Genomic DNA, 23617 nt, shown 5'->3' on the forward strand with positions numbered 1-23617 from the left:
AATGCAAGCACAATAACATAAAGACGATGCAGTCTAGAGAGAGGAACGACGAAGAGTATAAAATATGTCTAGTCACAGAAATGTTTGCTCATACTGCAGTGGGGATAATCAGCTTTGCCAGTGTGTTTAAAAAATCTTCAGTGATACTGGAAGAGTGAGGATGCAGAGCCCTTGAGGTCTTTGTGCAGTCCCTGAGTTTTTTGAGATTCATCGATTCAGTCCTAGCCTCCATCTTTGCCTTCGCATTTATCCTTTGTTTCTTGGCACAGGAAGGTGCTGGGATGCCCTCCTGGCTCTTACTGTGATTTCTGAGCCGTCGGCGTGGGACACCAGAGCTCCCGTGGATGCAATGCTGGGTGCTACTGGCTGAGCGTAACCTGCTAGTGTAAATTCCTGGCCAGGCTAAATCTGATGGCCAAGCTCAGTCTGATGCTAGCAGTGCCAACAGTTTGATCCTAATACGCATTTTATTCCAATATTGTGGTTTTACCATCCATTAATTGAAGTATTTTGTGAAATTGTATCGGAGGTGTTAGAATGGAAAACCTATTAGGTCATCTACACTGAATTCACTGGGAAGAGCTCCTGTACCGTGTCTTTTTTTTTAGCCTAGACATTAGGACAAAGATCTTTTCTCAGTATCTGTTTGCACAGAGCATCGTGTATTAAGCCTCAGCTCCTCAGAGTGCCATGTGAATGCTCCTGTAGCATTAATTTAAATGACAATAATTGGTCTGGGCCAGTTTTAGTCATTGATGGTAAGCAACATGGCTTATAAACTTCCTCAAGAATCTGTGTCTGGTTGAATAGATCTCTCCTGAAAGCTTCAAAATAAAATTAATTGCTTGTCCAATTTTTTGTCATCTTCTTTCCATTTAAGCAGACTTTTCTCAGACTTTCTCCTAATACAAAGGAACATGATTTCTTCGCTGCTGTTGCTTCTTTCTCTTCCTCTTGGCGCTGCTGATGAATTGGGAATAACTCTGCCGTAGCCATCACTGCCTGAACACTGCAGTGGAGCCAAAGGGAAATGGGTCCTGTGGATACATTGGTTATTAGGGTCATGGCTGTGATGGGAGAGCCTGGGAGAGCTCATTTCATTCTCACTTTAACCATCCAAGATATTTAAAACCTTGATATACAGATACCCGCCTGTGTTCACGGACCCCACTCCTCAGCTAGCAGGGACAGGACTAAGCATCCTTTCCTGGAAAGGAAGGTTTAAGCTTAATCAAACATGGGAGCATGTTCTTTTTGGACGTAAAACAAGGCTGACAGCAGTGCTTGAACTACTCAGCAGCATCTGTTTATGAATGTTGCTAAATTAAATAAGTCCTGAAAGTTTACCACCAGTTTTTGTACTGTGGCAGGAAGAGATATCAGTGCACAGTTTTCTTTCCCTCCCCCTCCCCAGGTTTCCTGTAACTCATTTGTTTAATTAAAAAGAAGAATCCAAACGCGATGTCTTTGCAAAAAAAACCCTCATGCATATCTGTGTTGACAGTGATTGATTTTGTTGTCTTAACCCGCCACTATCTCTTTTGCGAATAGATGTCAAAAGGCAGGGTAAGATGCTAGCAGAATCTCCCCATTAATATTCTGGTGTGGTTGGCCAGACAAAGGGACCTGATTGAGCATATTATAGTAGCTCAGAACTTGGCAAGGGGAGAAAGGAAAGAAAAGTCATGCCTCTATTCGTATAATTAGTTTTTAAAGCTCTGAAGGCTATTTGGCACTGGGGCGAGTGTGAAATACGCTGCCCTTATCGCTTTATAAAGGTTAGCCTTCAGTTCATTACTGAATCAGATATGTTGGTGATAAAACCCAAAGATGTATCATTTCCAGGTTTGCCTTTGACGAGGAAAAGCAATGTAAAAAGAGCTTCAGATCTGGTCGCGCTCGAGTTACAGCAGAAATTCTTGGGTTTTGGTGCAGCTCTGCAGCACAAGGGGTGGCAAGGGGCAAGGGCGCTGTGCACCCGAGGGAAACCACGTCTTTGGGGCGCTGAGGAAGGCGTGCTGGCAAGTCACGGTGCAACACATTTGCCTGGAAACCTCACACTGGTCTGCAGATTACACCACAACGCAGATTATTCTGGTTGCAGATCTGAGATACCTAGCCTGTGTTAGGAGGAGGATGGTGATTTTCCTCTCACCTTGTGATTCCAGCAAGCTCCTGAACTCCAAACTTGGGATCAGGTTCTCACGCTAAAGTTTATGGAGCAATTAAAAAAACACTTCTCAGCATCTCCATGTGCCACATGACTTCTCCTTTCAGTGCTTTTGTTTTTTTAATGAGGATAACCTGACTGCAGGGTGCTCCAGCTGCCTGCTGCTTCCTCCCCTGCATCTCCTGTTCACTTGAGGATGCTCATCCTCACTTGCTCTGCACTAAAAGGAGGGGGGTATATTCGAGCAACGTGGAAGGATACCTGTGCAACAACAGATCCTTCACCAAATCATCCCAAATGGCATTGGTCAGAACAGTTACACTATCCCTGCTACTTATTAGGATCTCTTCTCTTCCCCTGGTTTAGTTGATGCTGGTTCTCTGACTGTATTTCCAATGTAAAACTGGAGCCTGCGTGCAGATGTGGGTCTGCTTTGGAAATGTGTCACTGTTGGACAAGACAAAAATGTCAGGCTGAAGGAAGAGAGCAGGGATGGGCTAAAGGGTGTCCCTCCAGAAGGCATGATGGGAGCAATAAAGGCACCCTCCAGTTTTGGATATATATTGGGACTGTGTCTTGGGAACCACTGTCTCGCCTCAGCTCCCTTGGGGCATGCAGCACATCTCGCCTGTGCCCTGGGAGAACACATCATCCATCCAACGGCAGCAAAGACACCGGGGTACCCTCCAGAGAACGAAATCACCTCTCCTTTCCTTTTCGTGGGGCAGAGCGTGCACAGCCGACGGTGGGCGATTAAGCACATTTCGACGCCAAACGCAAAGCTTTGCTTAGCCCTGGGCACAAGATGCAGAGTTAAAGGAGCTAGTGGTCTGAGGCATGATTTTGCACCGCAGTGAATTAGAAAGGCTCCCGTGAGCTCTTCCCCAGAGGGTGCTTGAGGGCAGCAAACTCAGGAGGTTGGTCCAGAGCTCCTAGGACTGGTCACAGCTTGAATTACTTCAGCTGTTTCCAAAGGGATCAACGTGCTGTAAACTTCCCATTGTGTAAATAAACAGTCTGTGCGAGCCCGGAAAGCAGAATTGGGAACGAGCTGGGACAATTTGCATTGGACCATCAAGTCCTTCCCTTGGTGCAAAGGGAGAGCTGTGATGGCAGAAGCATGGAGTTCAGGTCCTACCTTGGGGTAGGGTGGTCTTCTCTTGTTCCACCTCTCTGGGCAACCAGAAGGCACTGGCCAAGGTTTTCATCAAAGGCTAAATCTCATGTTGTTCCATCTGCTGTCTGGTGGGTGTTTTTTGTAGTGTTGAGTTTGGAGCTTTCCATTATTTTTATTCTCTTTTGCTGTCTTAGTGTTTCTCCTGCCACATGGTCCTTTTCTGAAGCCTTGATGTTTTACGGAAGGCTTTTCCCTTTCTTTACCTCTTAGCTCTCCCTCCCATTCTCAGTTGTAGCTTTTCTGTCTCTCTTTGTTTCTTTCTCTCTCAAGAATAAAAGATCTCCCGCTCCACTTTCTCAGGCTCTATTTATTATATTCACAATACTTTTAAAGGGCGAAAGGATGATTTTGTAAGATTGGCAGCAGACTGTAGACCTTTTTTCCCTCTACTGGGACTATGAATCTGAGCGTACCATAGGTGTGAGTCGTCTCCATTCGATGACGGTCTGCTCCTTTTTATGAAATGGGTTTCTAGATCTCTTTTTTGGATCCTATGGGAAAATGTGCCTGATCATCAGCACAACTGATACTAAATCCTATTGCTAGCGGGAGTCTCATCTGAGAGGTGTAAAATGGAGTGAGCTCCTGGATCCTCACAGAGCAGCTCCGTATCCGAGCAGTTTCCTTCTGCCTTTGCTTGTCTTGTGAAGGCAAAGAAGTTTTGGAGGATTTGGGCTGGATTTGGGTTTTTTTGAGGATTACATATATTCTGAACCTGAATCCAGGAAGAATCTCCCAGCTTCAGATTCATTAATCCTACAAATTGCATTGTCTATTGAAATGACTGCAGCAATGCCCAGGTCTTCCAACGTACTTTTTTGGGGTAATGTGCGTGCCCCTAAACTGCGCAGCAGGGATGGAGGGGGGAGGCAGAGCAGAAACGTGGAAATTCAACTTCTCCACAAAGATTTAATAACAGCTCCTGCTTTAACAAGATTGTATATCGCTAAATCACATCATTAGAGCTACACAATATACTCCAAGACGCTCCCTTGTCTGCTGTGATAAATTGTATAATATAAACTTAACAAGACCAGAATATTCAAATAAATCTAAGTGAGAAGATGGCGTGTGATGTTACAGCTTAAAATTGTCAATTAGTGATGTCTGCTTTTTGACAATGTTGCAACCTCTCAGCAGAGATTTGGAGCTGCCGGGGAGTGCTGGCGCCGATCGCGCCGGTCCCTAATAGAGATGCACAAATTGTTGTCGAGGCTTTGCAAATCCCGATGAACCTCAAATCTGGGTCATTTTTAGGCTGGGCTAGATTTCAGTCCTTTAAAGCCAAATACCTTAGGTTGGCAGGGTGAATTTATATCCACTGAGGATCCTTTGCAGCAGCTTTTCATCAGGACTACAGTGCTGTTTGGATGTGCTGCGAAAAGTGTCCTCATGTGCTGAATTTTTAAAATACCTTCAGGTGCTGAATCTTTGAAACAAGTGAAACGGCATCTTCTGCAGGAAGATGGCTGGGCTGGGTTTTATTGTTCTTGCAGCAGCAAATCATTTCAGAGGGCTTCCCTTTGCAGAAAAAGCCCACGTGGGTTATTTGTTTTGGTGCTTGCATGATTTCTTTATGATAGTTGAACAAATTCTGGTGCAAGATGAAGCAACAAACCACCTTTTCTCTCTTTCTTTATAAATAAGAACATAATGGGAATTTCTTTGAATTAATCAAGGGGAAGTCTGTCTGTCTGCCTGGGTAGTTTCTATGTACAGTTTTTAAGCATGGTCCCCAGGCTGACTCTAGGGCTCAAGTGTAGGAATAGAAAACAAATGGGTTATAGAAATTTCTATATGACATAAATACATGAAAATCTACTGATCCAAAAGAAGCTGCAAAGGTGCAATGAAACTGGTGCAAATACTATCACTATAATCTTTGCATTATAATGTGTATCATGTTTTGAGACTGTATATATAATATACTATATGTATTTTAAGTGCTCTATATTAGATAGCATATTGAGTTGTTATATGGCAAGCTTTTTACCCAATAATTGTTTTCACTAACATTTTCATGGATGTTCAGTTTCATGTGGTTTTGGTACAGCACCGTGACAAAGCAGTAATCCTTGTTTTGCCAGCTCTTCCTAGAGCATTTGCATCTTTGTCCTGTTCACACTTTAATAGATATTTTTAGGGTATTTCCTCTGTAGCCACAGCTCTGCCCACTGCTCTTAGCTGCAGTTTAAATTCATTTTTGTTGCTTCTCCTCTGCAAGCATCCGATGCTCAGCGGAAAGCATCCCTCTGACGTCTGCAGTCTAGAGGGTGTGAGAAAGGACAGGAGGTCCTCGTTGGGTCAGTGGGGGCTTGCTTGGTGACCCCCCCTCCTCCTACAGCTCCACGCACCCTCCCAGCGAGCTGTTTCCTCGGTGTTATTTGCCGAAGGGATAATTGACACTAATTTCTTGGCAGAGAAAAGGGAGAGGAGCAGTAAGTGAACGTAAAGCTGCTGCCAAGGGTACATCAGGGACCTCCTTCCTCGTTCTGCAGTATTGATGTGGACACTTGGCTGCTTTTCAGCCCTGCTCTGGCACGGTCAGAGTGCCTTAAACATAGCACAGGTCATCTTGATTTATCACACATGCTCTTCCCTGGCCTTTCTTCCCTTGTGTATGAGTTTCCCGTCCTCTCATGTATATGCTGAAATATAGATGAGGGGAAGCCTCGTATATTGTCATCAGTCCCTCTGTTTCCAGTCAGTTTAGCTCAATAGGTTGTTTAATTTTATTACCAGCTCATCCCTTAAAAACATCACCATTGCTCTTGGTTGCTGGAGGGGAGGAGGGGGAAGCCGGTCTGCCTGCAGAAGACTTCTTTGGGGGACCAGGACACCAGCCTCTCCCCATCCCTGCTGGTACCATGCCAAGGATGCGCTATGCATCCTATACAGTGTCCACGAGAACAGGGTGGATCTAAAGCTGACGCATTGCTGGTCACTGTGTTTGGAAAGTAAAAAAAATAGAGAAATTAAGATGGTTTAACAAAGGGAAACAAAATGAGGTGCTTAGTTAATCTGAGGATTAAGCTAGCGCAGCTGGCCTGCTCTGACCAAGCGGAGATTTAAGAGTGAACCCTCTTGCAGTGCACACAAATCCCGTGGGAATCGAGACTAAAGGGCAATGGAGCAGTGTGGCACCAGCATCAGATAACGGTATAAGGAAGAGCGAGCTCCCACAAAGAAACAGCTGGACAGTGAAGAAAAGCACTTGAATTTGCTTTATTCGCACTGTAGTTGATATGCAATATTAATCTCTGTCTTGAGCGTGGGTGTACGTACAGCTGAATTAATTGCAGGAGAGTGGAGCGTTGCCTTTTGTTACAGTTCTGTAAAACACTCTGTTATGAACCACTTGGTTATGAGGTTTTCTCGCTTTCTGAAATACATCGTCTCCGTGGCTGGAAATTTCCGTCTTTGGGGGCTCACCAAAAGCTCCAGGATCTTTTATTGTTCTCAGAAGCTTTGGCAAACTCCAAAGCAAACTTCATGGGTAAGGTAGGATGGGATTTGAATTTTCAAAATGGTGGTAATTCAAACCAAGGGTACCCGCTGAACCATCAAAAACTCGTAAATTAAATGCAGAAGGTGGCTGCAGATCTCTTTGTATGTGCTGGCTCTGTCTTAGATACACACTTACGGATACAAATGTGACAAGTATTGGCTGAGAAACTGTATGGGAATCAAAGGTCTGAAGATGCTATTTTAATGCAGGTGTTCAAAAGAGCAGAGTTAAGGTTGGCTATTCAGTTGATTTGGTTTTTTATATCCTTCCCGTTAAGTGTTTAGCCTTGCAAATTTAATAAAGACAAAGCAAGGCATGTAGTGAATATTCTCTCAAGCAGACATCCAGAACAGTAGCGAAAATTTGCTTCAGGGAGACGTTTGCTAACAGCAGGTTTAAATTGAAATTACAGGAATCCACCAGAACTCTTTAAAGTTATCTTCTAAAAGGGAGTTACTTGCTGAAGGTTGTCTCTATTATAGGTTTCAGTTTGTGAAAGTGGGGTTTCTGCAGTCAAGGATATGTATTAAAGAAAGCAATTAAATATATTTGCTGCCCTTTTGATACAAACTTCTGTTGGTTTAGAGCGAGTGGCAGAATCGCATTGATCCCAACAACATTTTAGAGTCTAGCTTCCCATAGAAGACCTTATTTGTATTCCTCCCAGGAGCAAAATAGGAAATACACCATGCTTTGTATTATATAGATTTTTCCCAGCCTGACTGAAAGCACTGTATTATTCATGCCCAGGCTATGCATCCAAAGCAGTGCCAAAACCGTTTCTCTTTGCGTGTGGGAAGGCAGAAGAGTTGTCCCTGCGATAAAACCGAATTTGCAATTGCGGTTGTGGGCAGCGGCACGGTGGTGACTCCTTGTTTAACAGCTCTCAAATTGTGGTTCCCAAAAAAGTGCTTTTTCTACGACATTTTGTATTGGAAAGCCGTGTTAACGAAGGTAGAAATTCGCCAAATGTTTTGTTTCTTAGTTTTTCTGAGTGATTGATGCAGTTGCCAGTGGGATTTGATAGTCTAAGTCAACAGGAATGGTTTGGTTGGAGGGGAGAAGCATATCTATGAAATGTCTTCTGCTCCACAGGAACAGATGAGGATGTCTGAGTGTTTGTAGGTGGGTAGAGCTAAGTGAGGTGTTTCATGTTTGCTGTAGAAGTCAATAACGTGTTTTACTTGAAAGAATGATCATGCTTTACCAAAAAAGAAATAGTCTAGCCTGGCTATGAACTTGTCCACACGGTTCAACCTTGTATTCACCTTCAAACGCCCATTTGGACTTTGGATGAGTCGCTCAGCTGTCCTCACTCCCCAAAGCTTTGTAGCCTCTTACGACTAGCTAAGAAATACCCGGTCAGGGAGGCTTGTTCAGGGCTTTCCTGAACTTCAGAAAGGATTTAACATATTTCCAATAGCCAGAATGGGTCAAAATTAACCCCATCTTATGGAGAGGAAGAACAGCTGAATTACCACTGCCATAGTCCCCTGGAGTTGGAGATTTTCCTGTGTCTCAGTCCTCAGACACAGCCAACAGATTAGGATTCCTCCCAAACCGTAGTATGCAGGATACAGCCTAAGGCAGCATATTTTTTATTGTCAAGCATTAAAAAATCCTCGAAGAGATTTTTTTAATGAAGGCTATTTTTATTTTTTGCCTTTAATGAATTCAGTTGAGCAATTTAAAACCATTTCAGGGTTGGGTTTTTTTTTTTTCCTCAAGTGACAGTGAAGTCCCACAAATCTAGGGAGACGCTGGCAATAAAACTGCTTAGATAGTATATAAAATGCCACTGATGGGATTATTTTGCTGCAGCTCGTTGCAGCTATTATGCTCAGCAGCATGATTCCTCATTGTAAGTTCATAAAAGAGCTAATGACAGGAAGTGGAGATTTGCAAAGTTGAATGAAAGTGGAATGCAAATTCGTAACAAAAAGAGCAACTAATGATGGGAAGAGTGTACTGAGGACCATGGTAAATGTGCTGTCACTTAGAGTCTTTCAATGAAATGCACTTGGTTTCAGCCAGGAGCTATTGTAATTGGGTGTAGGAACCGTGTCCTGATTTTCTCCATCCTAATGGTATACAAGAAGTCATGCCAGAGTCTCCTCCTTTACCTGCGAAAGCAATGAGAGTATTTGCCATGCAGATGCTTCTGGGACATAACCAAACATGCTCTTCGTGGAGGCAAGTATTGGGAAAGCTAAATCTGAATGCAAAAGATGGAACGTGACGGTGGAGTGAGCAATTACACACCTTGAAAGAACTTTTTTCAGCTTTTTGGGGGGTAAACACATTTGTCTTGATCATTATTTTTCACCAGGTGCTATCTCTGTGCAAGTAAAATAATGCACGGACTGATATTCAAAATCTTTTGTTTGTCACTTTGTCATGATAAGCCATCAGGTTTCACAGGAGATTTCTTTTGATAGATGTGTGGAAGAAAAAGTGAATCAGGGACTGGAAGAGCTGATATACAAGGAAAGATTAAAAGTACTGCATGTGTGTTATTTATACATATCCCAGGGAGACACGGAAAGCACCTGCATGTCTCAGCAAGGTGTAAATGCTGGGTGAGGGGAAGAGGTGTGGGACTGGGATGAAGTTTGTAACTATGAGGAGTGAGGTGAACTTCAGAGATTGTAAATGCAGGGAGAAGGATAGGAAAAAACCTCCCTGAAGCAGAGGTGGCATGAACTGCAGCATATTTTATTCACTGTAACGAGACTTCAAAAACTCCACCAGCCAACGTTCTTGAGACCCCACGTTGGAACCGTTATGCACTGACTGGTTTGACCTTTTCCGTGGTGTAACTGGTGTCTCCCCCTTACTCTCCTGTGCTGTATTTCTGAGGGTGGCTTTGCTTTGCATTTCAGAGCTGCTTTCGGCAAAGAGTCAGAAGTTCTCATTGGCAACCTGGGAGATAAACTCATCCCTCAACAGGAGATCCTGCGGGACGTCAGCGACCTGAAGGCCTTGGCCAACATGCACGAGAGCCTGGAGTGGTTAGCAGGTCGCACCAAGGCAGCCTTCTCCAACCTCTCAGCCACCCAGAGTAAGTCGCTCCCATGGGAGAACCTTTGTCTTAGAAATGGAAACCAGCATAATTATGTGATTTTAGCAGGAGCGGGCATCTTTTGTTCTTGATTTCAAAGCGGGTTTATGTCAGAGGGAAGTAGAAAGCAAGGCAGCTCCATCTCTGTCTTCCTAGAGAATGCTGTGGTGTGACATCTGCTCAGACTGTGGTGGGCACCACATGAGGGTGCCAGGAGCATTCTTTCTAGCATAAGCTCTGAAGGGTTGAGCCTTGCAGCAGTCCCTGCTAATGACATTGCACAGGAGCAGGTATCAATGCTGAGACAGGTTTCATTTTCTTTAAAGCATTGCTAGATCACTGAATATTTAAAAATATATGTGTATTATAAATTCAGTAGAGAAATTGAACAGCTTTTAATGAGGAATGCCCTAACGTGCATGTCACTGGAGCACTGATGCTCAGCCTGCAAAGGCAGAAGCCACCCTTGGTGAACGGAGGTGGCAGGAGGGCAGAGACAGGGGAGCCTGGAGACACTGCTTCTGCTCCTGGCTGTCAAGGATTGCCTGCGCTACCTTTGTGAGATTGTTTCACTTCTCTGTGCTTCAGCTTTCGCTCCTTCCCCCAGGGAATAGTGATTTTTTTCTGTCTGGAAAGTGCTAGAGACGTGATTAGTGTTGCTTCTCTTCTTATCACTGTCATTGGCATTGTCTGCACAGGGTCACGTTCAGAGGAGGGTTGTGGCTGTGCCCCAGAAGTAGAGCTCGGCACAAACAGACCTCAGCTCTGCTGCTTTCCATCAACGCCTTTCCACTGTTATTAACTCGCAAGGAGTCACCTATAGCTCAGCTGACATGGGGTTAAGCTTTTCCTAGGGCCAGGGGTTTGGGTCTCACCTGCCTACCGAGACATTCCCAATAGCTGTCCTGTGTCACAGGACACCTGGAGAGGTGGCCGTGCATTTGTTAGAGCACTTCGTATTGTCGTAGACCCCTGTAATAAAGTATTGTGTGTTTTACAAATATCGAACATCCCCGGTTGTCTAGGGGTTATATGAAATGCAGCTGCCTCGGGTGTGGAAGGAGGCATCTACACTGTGCTGTAGATGAGGAGCAGAGAAGAAGAAAAGCACTGCATAAAAACATCTGCACAGCTTGGTGGGATCCCAGGACACGTGGGGACGTAGCGAGGATACGTGGCGTTTCTGCAGTTTGTCATACAAATATGGAGCAGGGCCCTGGGGAAAGGTGCCCACAGAGGAGCAGGACTGTGGGCAGCCAGATCTTCTGAGCTCTCGTGGGAATTTGGCATTGAAAATCACCTCAACCTTATTTTCTGGGAAGTGATGGGGGAAATTTGCTGGTGCTAAATAAAGTTGTTGTGTTATATCTCCGTTAAAATAATTGTCCCTCGACAGCAGAGCATCTCTGGTTGACTGACAATCCTTCCTACGGCTTATAACTCTGCTCCAGAGCAGGACCTTTAAACTCTTTACTCTAGCTGTCCACAATCACTTTGTTGGGATCCAGAAGGATAATTAAGATTATACAATCAGCTAACAGTTAAAGACCCCAAATACTACAGGTACCTTTAATATTCCTGTAACCCATACTTTGAGTTCTCAATACCTGAGCGACAAGAAGAATTGGTGTGTCTCACAGGGTGTACTTCAGAAGAGTATAGAAGAAATAGAAGAAAACAAAACCCAATGGAAAATGCTATCAAAGTTCAGTAGCCAAATATTTATTCACAGAACTTTAGTTACTGGGAGAGTTGTTGGGGCTGAGGAGTTGTGCTCTGGCAGTCAAAGTTGTTAAAAATAAAACCATCATTTATAATTCAGTTCTAGTTGAAACTCAAATTTTTTAATAAATCAATATTTTCCAAACATAAAAGGGCATGAGCGTGACTTTCAGGCTTCTGAGAGAACGTTACACGCAGCAGTGAATAAATATAAAGGTACGAAGTGTAATATTTCACTTGGCAGCGTCCTCCTGACAATAAAAATTCATCTTCCTTTGTAATAACTTTATACCAATGCACTAAAATGTCTGTACACAAATGCCAGGAGTATCTGAAACAAGAGGAAGAACGAGCAGTGTTAGAAAATGATAGAGGCTGTTGACCTCATGGTTATAAATGAAACCTGGTGGAGTATATCTCATAAATGGAACATCAATAGAGCTGACTGCAATCTATATGGGAGAAGTAAAAAGTGATGCCGTGGGGCAGAGGTGGTGGTATAAGTCAGATGTATTTACAGATCCGGCAAGCTACGGTGATATACAGGGGAGCGCAATTCTTTTGGGGAAGAATACGAAGAATGAACAACAGAGGAAAAATGAGATGAGATGTCTCTTTCCATCCCACCTGGACAGGAGGAGAAGAGCGATGCTAATGTGCTCGGACTGAGCTGGGAGGAGGAAAAATTAAAACTACCTATTGTTTCAAAGGTTCATACAATGTTAATGCCATAACGCTCAACGAGTTACTCTGTTCTTTTCTGTCGTGGTTTGATCATCTGAATTTCTGAGCGTGTCATTGCTGGAAGCCAGAGCAAGTTAATGAGCATCAGAGGGAGGGAGGGAGGAAGGGAAATAACTGACCGAAAGTAAAACTAAATAAAGGGGGTTTCTGCCACATGCTGAAGCTCACCAGATTCAGATTCAGACCGCCGTAAGTGCAGCCACCTTTGTCATTTCAGCATTGGTAACTTTGACTTCAAGACAAGCCCATGTGAAACCCAAGCAGTCCAGTTCAATGCAACTGGAATCCGTGGTTTGTTGTATGCAAGTCAACGGGCCATTAGTCACCCAGCTCACTTTTTGGGTAGCTGACTTTGGGCAGGTGGCAGCTGTTATATTCCTTTGAGCAACTCTGTCTTCTGCTTTATTTTTCTCCTTGGACTAGATGCTACATTGAAGTGTCTACACTTGAACAAGAGCAGTAATCTCATTAACTGGTAGCAGTGGTGGGGCTTTATCTTCCGTGCTTACCACATGTTGGGCCAATGCATGATGAGAACACACATCCCGGTCTTTGATCGTGTATTGGGTTTGCATGGCAAGGTTTTGGTAGGGGGGGGGGTACAGGGTGGCTTCTGTGAGAAGCTGCCAGAAGCTTCCCCTATGTCCGATAAAGTCAATGCCAGCCGGCTCCAAGACGGACCTGCCACTGGCCAAGGCCGAGCCCATCAGCGACGGTGGTAGCACCTCTGGGATAACAGATTTAAGAAGAGGAAAAGAAGTTGCAGGGCAGTTGCAATTGCAGCCAGAGAGAAGAGTGAGACTATGTGAGCGAAACAACTCTGCAGACACCAAGGTCAGTGGAGAAGGAGGAGGAGGTGCTCCAGGCGCCGGAGCAGAGATTCCCCTGCAGCCCGTGGGGAAGACCATGGTGAGGCAGGCTGTCCCCCTGCAGCCCATGGAGGTCCACGGTGGAGCAGATCTCCACCTGCAGCCCGTGGAGGACCCCACGCCAGAGCAGGGGGATGCCCGAAGGAGGCTGTGACCCCATGGGAAGCCCGCGCTGGAGCAGGCTCCTGGCAGGAGCTGTGGCCCCGTGGAGAGAGGAGCCCAGGCTGGAGCAGGTTTGCTGGCAGGGCTTGTGACCCCATGGAAGGGACCCACGCTGGAGCAGTCTGTTCCTGAAGGACTGCACCCCGTGGAAGGGACCCACGCTGGAGCAGTTTGGAAGGACTGCAGCCCGTGGGAAGGACTCACGTTGGAGAAGTTCGTGGAGGACTGTCTCCCGTGGAGGGACCCACGCTGGAGCAGGGGCAGAGTGTGAGGAGTCCTCCCCCTGAGGAGGAAGGAGCGGCAGAGACAACGTGTGATGAACTGACCACAACCCCCATTCCCGTCCCCTTGCACCGCTCGGAGGGGGAGGAGGTAGAGAAATTCGGGAGTAAAGTTAAGCCTGGGAAGAAGGGAGGGTTGGGGGAAGGTGTTTTTAAGATTTGGTTTTATTTCTCATTATCCTACTCTGATTTGACTGGTAACAAATTAATTTTTTTTTTCTTTTTCCCAAGTTGAGTCTGTTTTGCCCGTGACGGTAATTGCTGAGTGATCTCCCCGTCCTTATCTCGACCCACGAGCCTTTCGTTATATTTTCTCTCCCCTGTCCAGCTGAGGAGGGGAGTGACAGAGTGGCTTTGGTGGGCGCTGGCGTCCAGCCAGGGTCAACCCACCACAGATTGTTTCTCTTTTCTGTACCAGCAACTTGCGATTAAGTCTTGGTCCCATTCAGGGTATCATCAAAGCGCTTAGTGAGCGATTGGGACCAGAGTTTCTGATGCAATGCCAGAAATACCGTAATCTCCAACAAGTCCGTGACGTGGTGGTGGTGGCCCTGTATTCCTTCCCTGTAGAAAGTCAGTAGCTTTTCCAGCAAAGCTTCCTTGGCTGCAAATGGTCAATTTATAGGCATAGCTATAAGTATTCAGGAACCAGAAGGTGGAGTTGGGCAGGTATGGACATGTTTTGGGAAATCCTAAAAAGGGGGCTACCTGTTGGTGGCTGTTTGGTTAGGCTGTCAAAAGGCCCCTTCCTAGAGATAAAAATTCAATAACCTTTTGCTGTGGATGTGCCACAATTATCACTCATTTAGAAACAGTCTTGCTAATAGAGTGTTTTATCATGCTGGGCAGTCTCTGCATTCTTCATTATTTAGTGTTTGCTAAGCTGATGGCTCTTCCATAGCTCTTCCCTTATCTGCACTCCTTCAGAATTGGATTTTATATTTTCCGAACCAGTCAGATATGACAAAGTCATTTTCTTTTGCTCTTGTCTTTTGAGGGAATACAAACTTCTTTTTAACAATAACCATTTAAGGATTAAAGTTGCTGGAAGAAGATGAATTAACTGAGGAAGTCAAGTAAATTTTTAATAGGCTTTATATGAAAATGGAAGTGGAGTTTCCTCTCCTCTTCCTCTTCTGCTTCTCTGCCTTGTCATACGCAGATATAACATGCACTCATCCTTTTCCCTTGCCAGAGCTTCAGCCTTCTGAAGCCCTCTGAATATTTTACAAAGAAGGAATTATTATGTATGATGAAGGAGTTGGGACAATCTTTACGTTTTTAAGATGGTTGCATGCTGTGCGTAGGTAGGAAGATGAAAGATTAGCCATTAGCTTACTGAGTTGCAGCTACCCTTTTAAATTCAGACGGCTGTTGGCGTCTCGTGATATCAGATCGGTGTAGTCAGCAGTTAACAACTGACTGGCTTAAACATCGAGTTTGAAATTACTTTCTCACAGAACTCGCATAGAACAAGATCGTCTTTCACTTCTAGATGGCTTATTGGAAGTAAAGTTTTTGCATGTGTACCGTGTGTCTGCATATGTTTATAGATCAGTAGATACTCTTGCAGCCACCCAAAGTTGTTAATACCATTTTAGTACCTTAACAGTTTTATCTAGAAAAACAGGACTCCAGCAGTAGTCTCAAGAAAGACATCTCCTCTCCTGTCATTTCTTGTCCACAAAAGAAAATCTCTTTAGAAAAGGATCCTGAAGCTCCATATTTAGGCACAGTAGGGAGGTGCATCAAGGAGCCGCCCGAGAGGAAGCGTTGGGTCAGGTATTGAAATCAAGGCAGAAATGGAAAAAAACTCTTGAGTGTTTTTATTGTGGGCTGTTTCTTGGATTATTGTAGCACCCCAGGTCCTGAATTCATGCAGTCAGGTAAGCATCTTACTGTATTTGAAAAGCACACGCATACATGCATGCTTACCCTTTTTCTTGGAGAAAAGCTTCAAAAGCATGAAGGACTCAAAACATACTGTTTTTTAAAACCAGACCTAAACCAATGATTTCTTTGACAGTTGTGAAAGCTCTTGACTTTCAATACCAGCTCCTCCCTGTCCCCTAGTGTCCCTTGGAAGTTGGCACTGGAGCAAAGATTCCTTAAAAAGCAAAGATTCAAAGTCTTTGACACAAACCTGGCTTCAAATAGACGTCAGGCTGCAGTGGCAGAAACTAGAAGGTGAACTCTCAATAATTGAGGAAAAATATGAGTACACATTTGGAATTAACCTCTGCAGCTCAAACCTCTCTACCTGTGGGGGAAGCACCCCAGTATTAGAGGAGATGCATGGGAGACCTCCTCCAAGGGCTCACTCCATCGCTGGAACTGCCGTGCCCTTGAGGACATCTTAACCCTGCTGCTGTCAGCAAAGCTGTACCGGCAGCAAAACAAATAGGATGAAGCCGTTTCTCCGCTACCTGCTTGTCACATTGCAATTGATGTCTGTGGAGTGACAGAGCTGGGTCTCCGCTCCGGTGATTTGCATTAGACACGAAGCTAATTACTGTGTTTGGTTAAGCCAGCTGCATGCAGATTTAATGAGAAATGTGGAAACGCCACGCTCGCTTTCCAAAGGGGGGGGTTTGCACAGACCGCTGGGAGAACGTGGCTTTCCAGCTCTCCCTCCCCATTCCACACGAGCCGTATTCGGGGGGCTGGAGAGACCCACCTGCAGGCAGGATGCTGCCTGCCCCCTCCGACCGTGGCCTTCCTGCCCCCACCTCTGCCGTCAGTCCCACCCTGACAGCCGTAAGCAGGGTGTTTAAGGGTTGTCAATATGTCAAAGTGATGCAGATGCCAATATGCAGATTGGGAGATAAATCCCTCTTGTTCTTCCCAAGGAAGTCCTTTCCCATTGGATTCTGACCTCTTTTTTTTTTTTTCTTCACCCATCCGAGCAATTGAAATCCTGCTTTGCACCGTACAAAAAGCCAGCGTGGAGTTTGTTACTGTCACGGGCTTTATCGAGGAATGCAACAATTTTCCTGTAGCGCTCTTAATTCCCACTGCCACATTGCACTGTAAAGCTGTGGTTTCCAAATTAGAGGCCTCAATCTCGAGTGGGGTTGTGAACCGACCGGATTCAGTTGCGAGAAAAGCCGAGAAGTAAAATCACAACGAAGACACTAACAATAAAGCTTAGGAGTCATCGGCTTCATCTGTTTATGCTGCAAAAAGAGCATGGCTCTTCCCTGGCAGCTGGATCTGGTTAGGAACACCGTCAGGATGCAGTTTGGTCTCTTAGTGTGTTTTTAAGGTGTTACAAAATGAGGAGCTTGCAGGATGTGCAAGGACAGAGTTTGGCCCTTCTAAAGTATCTAAAAGGGCATTCAGGCTCTTAACTTCTTTATCCAGGATGCTTCCAAAGCAGGTTATTTTCTTCTGTTCAGGGGTGCTTTCACCCCAAAATCAAAGGGCAACGTGTGGAAGACATCTTCACCACTTCTGCAGATGGGCAGCACTTCACCCTCCAGACTTGCAGCAGTTCGGGTGAGCTACAACTTCATTCAAAAGCAGAGGGGGAGAAAAAAGGGTTTGTGCTACAGGTTTTTACCAAATACCGCAGCTGTCTGTCACTGGCTGGCTCTTACTAATGATAATACTGAGCATTTGCATCACATTTTCCAGCCACAGATCTCAAAATACTTTGAAAAGGTTAGTGAAGGCCATTACAGGATCAAGACTATCCCGGATCACTTTGCACCCGGAGGGTCAGCCTCTCCTTTTGCCTGGCTCTGTATGCCTCCTCGTACTGAATGGGTTTTGATGGCTAATAGAAAGCATCCTGCAACACTCGAGAAAGTGATGCCTTTTAAAATTGATGGCAGAGCCCCTTTATACCACTCTGCCAGATTAAAGGAGCTATAATTTACAGTCACTTTAAGGCCCCTTTCTGCTGACGGAGTGGTGTAAAGGGGTCTCAGCACAAATGAAAATCAGGCCCAATGCAGCGGTAAAATTGATGCCTTTCATTTCGTAGTCAGGCCACACAGCGGTAGTGAACTCAGATGGGTCTTTGTGTTTAACCCCGGTGTTTCTAATGAACTGAATTCAGCTCTTAAATGGGGCTATATTTCTCTCAAGTTGGAGCTTATTTTTTTTCTGTCACTGAACTTGTAACACATCTTGCTGTATTGATTGCTCATGGGGAACTTTTTCTGTAGAGATCTATTAATAGAGAACCTTATTTAAAAGCCAGATTAAAGCTGATCAACACGTACCTGACCTCACACAGGAGAAGGACTTAGTGAATGCTGTTGCTTTATTATTGCAACAAAATCAAATTTCTTACTAAAACAGAAAAAGCTGCAACTTTCTAACAAATGCAAAACATCTGCCATTCACTTAAAAAGATAAATCTTGAGTGCTTGTATTATTTGATGAATATCTGTTGCTTCAATATGACTTAGTCTAAATGACAGTTTTCCATGTTATCTTCTTAAGCAGTCTCATTTTCCAATATTTTTTTTTCTCTTCCACTAACTGAACAGTTGGTGTTCTTCTGCAGATGCTCAAAACATGGTCAGATCCCCTTCTCAGGGACTCTGAACCTTCATAATACGATCATCTGTAATCATAGAATCATAGACTCATAGAATGGTTTGGGTTGGAAGGGACCTTAAAGGTCATCTAGTTCCAACCCCTGTGCCATGGGCAGGGACACCTTCCACTAGACCAGCTTGCTCAAAGCCCCATCCAACCTGGCCTTGAACACTGCCAGGGAGGGGGCATCCACAGCCTCTCTGGGCAACCTGTGCCAGTGCCTCACCACCCTCACAGTGAAGAACTTCTTCCTTACATCTAATCCAAATCTCCCCTCTCTCAGTTTAAAGCCATTACCCCTTGTCCTATCACTACACGCCCTTGTAAAAAGTCCCTCTCCAGCTTTCCTGTAGGCCCCCTTTAGGTACTGGGAGGCTGCTGGAAGGTCTCCCCAGAGCCTTCTCTTCTCCAGGCTGAACAACCCCAGCTCTCTCAGCCTGTCTTCATAGGGGAGGTGCTCCAGCCCTCTGATCATCTTCGTGGCCCTCCTCTGGAGTCCCTCCAACAGGTCCGTGTCCTTCTTATGTTGGGGACCCCAGAGCTGAATGCAGTACTCCAGGTGGGGTCTCATGAGAGCGGAGTACGGGGGGAGAATCCCCTCCCTCGACCTGCTGGCCATGCTTCTTTTGATGCAGCCCAGGATACGGTTGGCTTTCTGGGCTGTGAGCACACATTGCCGGCTCATATTCAGTTTTTCATCCACTAATACCCCCAAGTCCTTCTCTGCAGGGCTGCTCTCAATCCACTCCTTGCCCAGCCTGTATTTGTGCTTGGGATTGCCCTGACCCATGTGCAGAACCTTGCACTTGGCCTTGTTGAACTTCATGAGGTTCGCATGGGCCCACCTCTCCAGCCTGTCCAGGTCCCTCTGGATGGCATCCCTTCCCTCCAGCGTGTCGACCGCACCACACAGCTTGGTGTCATCGGCAGACTTGCTGAGGGTGCACTCAATCCCACTGTCCATGTCACTGACAAAGACGTTAAACAGCGCCGGTCCCGATACCGACCCCTGAGTAACACCGCTCGTCACTGCTCTCCACTCGGACATCAAGCCATTGACTCATTGAGTGCGACCATCCAGCCAATTCCTTATCCACTGAGTGGTCCATCCGTCAAATCCATGTCTCTCCAATTTAGAGACAAGGATGTCGTGCAGGACAGTGTCAAATGCTTTGCACAAGTCCAGGTAGATGATGTCCGTTGCTCTTCCCTTATCCACCAACGCTGTAACCCCATCATAGAAGGCCACCAAATTTGTCAGGCACGATTTGCCCTTAGTGAAGCCATGTTGGCTGTCACCAATCACCTCCTTTTTTTCCACATGCCTTTGCATAGTTTCCAGGAGGATCTGCTCCATGATCTTGCCAGGCACAGAGGGGAGACTGACTGGCCTGTAGCTCCCTGGGTCTTCCTTTTTTCCCTTTTTAGAAATGGGGGTTGTGTTTCCCCTTTTCCAGTCAGTGGGAACTTCCCTGGACTGCCACAACTTCTCGAATATGAAGGATAGTGGCTTGGCCACTTCATCTGCCATTTCCCTCAGGGCCCGCGGATGCATCTCATCAGGTCCCATGGACCTGTGCACCTTCAGGTTCCTTAGATGGTCTTGAACCTGATCTTCTCCTACAGCGGGCGGTTCTTCATTCTCCCAGTCCCTGCCATTGTCTTCTGCATCTTGGGTGGTGTGGCCGGAGCACTTGCTGGTGAAGACTGAGGCAAAAAGTCATTGTGTACCTCAGCCTTCTCCATGTCCTGGGTAACCAGGTCTCCTGTTTCCTTCCGGACAGGGCCCACATTTTCCCTGGTCTTCCTTCTATCACCAATGTACCTATAGAAGCTTTTCTTGTTGCCCTCAACGTCCCTGGCCAGATTTAATTCTGTCAGGGCTTTGGCTTTCCTAACCTGATCCCTGGCTGCTCGGACAATTTCTCTGTATTCCTCGCAGGCTACCTGTCCTTGCTTCCACCCTCTGTAGGCTTCCTTTTTGCGTTTGAGTTTGTCCAGGAGCTCCTTGTTCATCCATGCAGGCCTCCTGGCATTTTTGCCTGACTTCTCTTTGTTGGGATGCATCGCTCCTGAGCTTGGAGGAGGTGATCCTTGAATATTAACCAGCTTTCTTGGGCCCCTCTTCCCTCCAGGGCTTTATCCCATGGTACTCTATCAAGCAGATCCCTGAAGAGGCCAAAGTCTGCTCTCCTGAAGTCCAGGGCAGCGAGCTTGCTGTGCGCCTTCCTCACTGCCCTAAGGATCTTGAACTCCACCATTTCATGGTCACTGCAGCCAAGGCTGCCCTTGAGCTTCACACTCCGCACCAGCCCCTCCTTGTTGGTGAGAACAAAGTCCAGCATAGCACCTCTTCTCGTTGGTTCCTCTGTCACTTGGAGAAGGAAGTTATCATCAACGCATTCCAGGAACCTCCTGGATTGCTTATGCCCTGCTGTGTTGTCCCTCCAACAGATATCGGGGGTCCCCCGTGAGGAACAGGGATTGTGAACGTGAGGCTGCTCCTATCTGTCTATAGAGGGCCTCATCCGCTCAGTCTTCCTTCCTTTTCCATCTCATAGCTGTGCACACATTGTCTGAATGGAGATCCAGCGTCCTGGGGTGATCCCTTTCCACCTCTGCCTTGCACACAGTTTGTGTCTATGGGGTGTTTTACAGATGAACGCAAGTTCACCCTGTCCATGCCCTGAGCTGACCATAAGTTACATGAATGTGGGTAGTCCTGCAGTAAGCTCAAGATGTCAAGCCGTGCATCTGGGTAGAGTGTATCATTTGGCCTGGGAACGGCTGGTTCAAAATGGTGTTGGACGTCTTCATTCAGCTCTAGTTGGTTCAGAGGAGAACCAGAGGAAGCCAAAAGGAAAAGGTCTTCTTGGGCATCTTATCTGCATTGCCGTGGCTCATATCTACACAGCTCCCTCTTGTCAGTCCCACAGCTCAGCCTGTTCCAGTGCTGACATCTCTGGGATGTTGCAGAGATGACGGATGTCATCTCCTTGCTACTGCAAACCCCACCATTGTCCACAGCATGCTTGGGGCTGGTATTTAATCAAGAAATGAGATACCTGCCTCAAGTCATGGGTTTCCCCAGGTGGGACTCCGCTTGAGCAAGGATAGGGCAGCTTTGCCATCCTCAGCCACAGTAAAATGTGGATCTATCAAGTCCAAACCAAACCATCTGTGATCACCTGCTGCTTAAGTGCCATTTGTAGTTTTAATAGAAGCTACAAATGTATTTACACTTATGTAAAGCTGCTACAAACAGATTGGAGACTCCTAGCTAATACTTAGAGCTTGGGTTCAGCAAATACATCATGTCACCTGGAGTTACTCCATACTGAATGGTAAAAGCCTAATGAGGGAACCAGTGTCAGAGTGCAGAGGCCTTTCAGAAGACGTTTGGAGAGGAAATATTAAGTATCCATTGGTATCTGGACTTAGAGCATTTATGAGCCTTTTATCAATGACTCCAAGAGCTATCAGCAACGCTATGGATGTGTTTTCTCCCGAAGAGCCTCCAGATTGAATGGATTGACTTAACATATCAAAATGGGATTGTTTTTTTCTCCTCTAAGTGCCAATTCAGCAAGATTGTCTTGGATCCGAAAGCACAGCTGTGTCTGTCGGTCTCTTAACACCAACTGAAGCTGACCAAGAGCTGAGCAGAGCAATTCAGGCAGTGGACAAGAGTCCAGCTGGTACCATCTTAGCTGAGTTGGCTTTTGGAGGACTAAAATAATGGAAAATTTGTTTGGGACAGCGAAGTGTTAAGACTAACCTTCAAGACCAGCAGGGAACTGCTGACCTTGTGAAGACAAAATGGCTGTTTTGGTAAACCTGAGCATTAGGAGATTCTTTTGGTTTGTTTTGTAACTTTGACGATAAAATTTCATAGCTTAAATATGGGTCTGCTTTGCTGGATCTCAGGGAATGAAACCACACAGTCATCAGCCAACTAAAAGCTCTTGTTTTCTTGTCAGAGTGATCTCCTAGTGCCTTTCAGTGCCTTTTTTCCCTTGAATGTCTGCAGTGAATCCACTAATCTTACGGATTAGTGGTTGCAACTTTCCCCAGCCTCAATGCTTTACATCAAATATTTAATGGTTAGAAAATGAGACGACGTTTTTCTGACCTGGATGCTCAGCATTTATGGTTCTTTATCTCACACAATAGGCACACCACCGTGATGCAGTCCCAGTATTGATCTGGTGCCGTGGGGTCAGCACTTAGCTTACCATCATGATTACGCTAATTACTCTTGTTCCATCTTTCTTTCCTCCCACCCACCAGCCTTAAACGCAGGGGATTGTCATGTAAATAAGTGACCTAATTAGCAGTGCTTTCAAACCATTTTACAATGAGGATCCCTCATGAGTAATACCAGCAAATCAAGGTTTTTGTGGAAATAAATCCAAAGAGCCTTCTGTCTACTCCAGTTGCTTCAATGCATTAGGATCTGTTTATCTCTTCTGAAGAAAATGACTCATTGGTGTCAAAGATTAATAGCAGTAAGTCCACCTGCTGCTCCTTGGTTTGTTAAGAGGTGACAGCTTACTATAGTGTGGAAGGGGCAAAATCATTTTCAAAACTAGGTGACCGGACTCAAAAGTATGTTCAATCGTTGACGTCACCTGTGAGTCCCTTTGCCATGCTGCGTGGGCTATAGGATCATTCTGATCTAACCAGCATTTATATTCGTATGGGACTTGGGGGAAATGACTCTTAAATAAGCAGGAAATGTGGAGAATCATAGAACCATAGAATCATAGAATCATTTAGGTTGGAAAAGACCTTTAAGATCATCAAGTCCAACCGTTAACCTAACCATGTCCCTAAGTGCCACATCTACATATCTTTTAAATACCTCCAGGGATGGTGACTCAACCACTTCCCTGGGCAGCCTGTTCCAATGCTTGCCAACTCCTTCAGTGAAGAAATTTTTCCTAATATCCAAGACAAGAAGTCAGACTATGAGTCTGATGCAGCTGATGCAAAGCGTAACTAATGTTCCTCCTGACATTAAGGTCGTCTTTGTGCTTGTCTCTTTTCCTGTGTGAGTGGATTCTGTGTGTTTCCCATTCTTCAGCCTACCTTTGAAATCCCTTTGTAGTTCCCATGGATATTCATATTGACACCTTCCTCTATATCCTCCTGGACAAGACTCATTCATTCTTGTTTGTCTTCCAGCACAGACCTCCCTCCTGCTCCTCCTCTTGGTTTGCAAACCAATCTATTAAACAGCCCGCAAAACACTTCTATCTATAATTGTCAACAGCCAAAAAAAGGATCCCTAAGGTATCTACTTAACTGTATTTATTTTCATTACACTTTCTTCACGTTGTCCCTGCCTCTTGCAAAGAAGAGCAGTTTTG

At 45.5% G+C, this 23617-nt stretch overlaps 1 protein-coding gene across 1 annotated transcript in view; it reads left to right on the forward strand.

Moving 5' to 3' along the window:
* The window catches only part of EXOC4 (exocyst complex component 4), a 417970-nt gene that overhangs the window by 348391 nt on the left and 45962 nt on the right, over nt 1-23617 (forward strand). Inside the window, exon 14 of the mRNA XM_050900532.1 lies at nt 9738-9916. Within this exon, the coding sequence (XP_050756489.1) occupies nt 9738-9916 (179 nt within the window). The remainder of the gene's footprint in view (nt 1-9737; nt 9917-23617) is intronic.

Source organism: Gymnogyps californianus, chromosome 1 (assembly GCF_018139145.2).
Source record: "Gymnogyps californianus isolate 813 chromosome 1, ASM1813914v2, whole genome shotgun sequence".
In the NCBI taxonomy this organism is placed as follows: domain Eukaryota; kingdom Metazoa; phylum Chordata; class Aves; order Accipitriformes; family Cathartidae; genus Gymnogyps; species Gymnogyps californianus.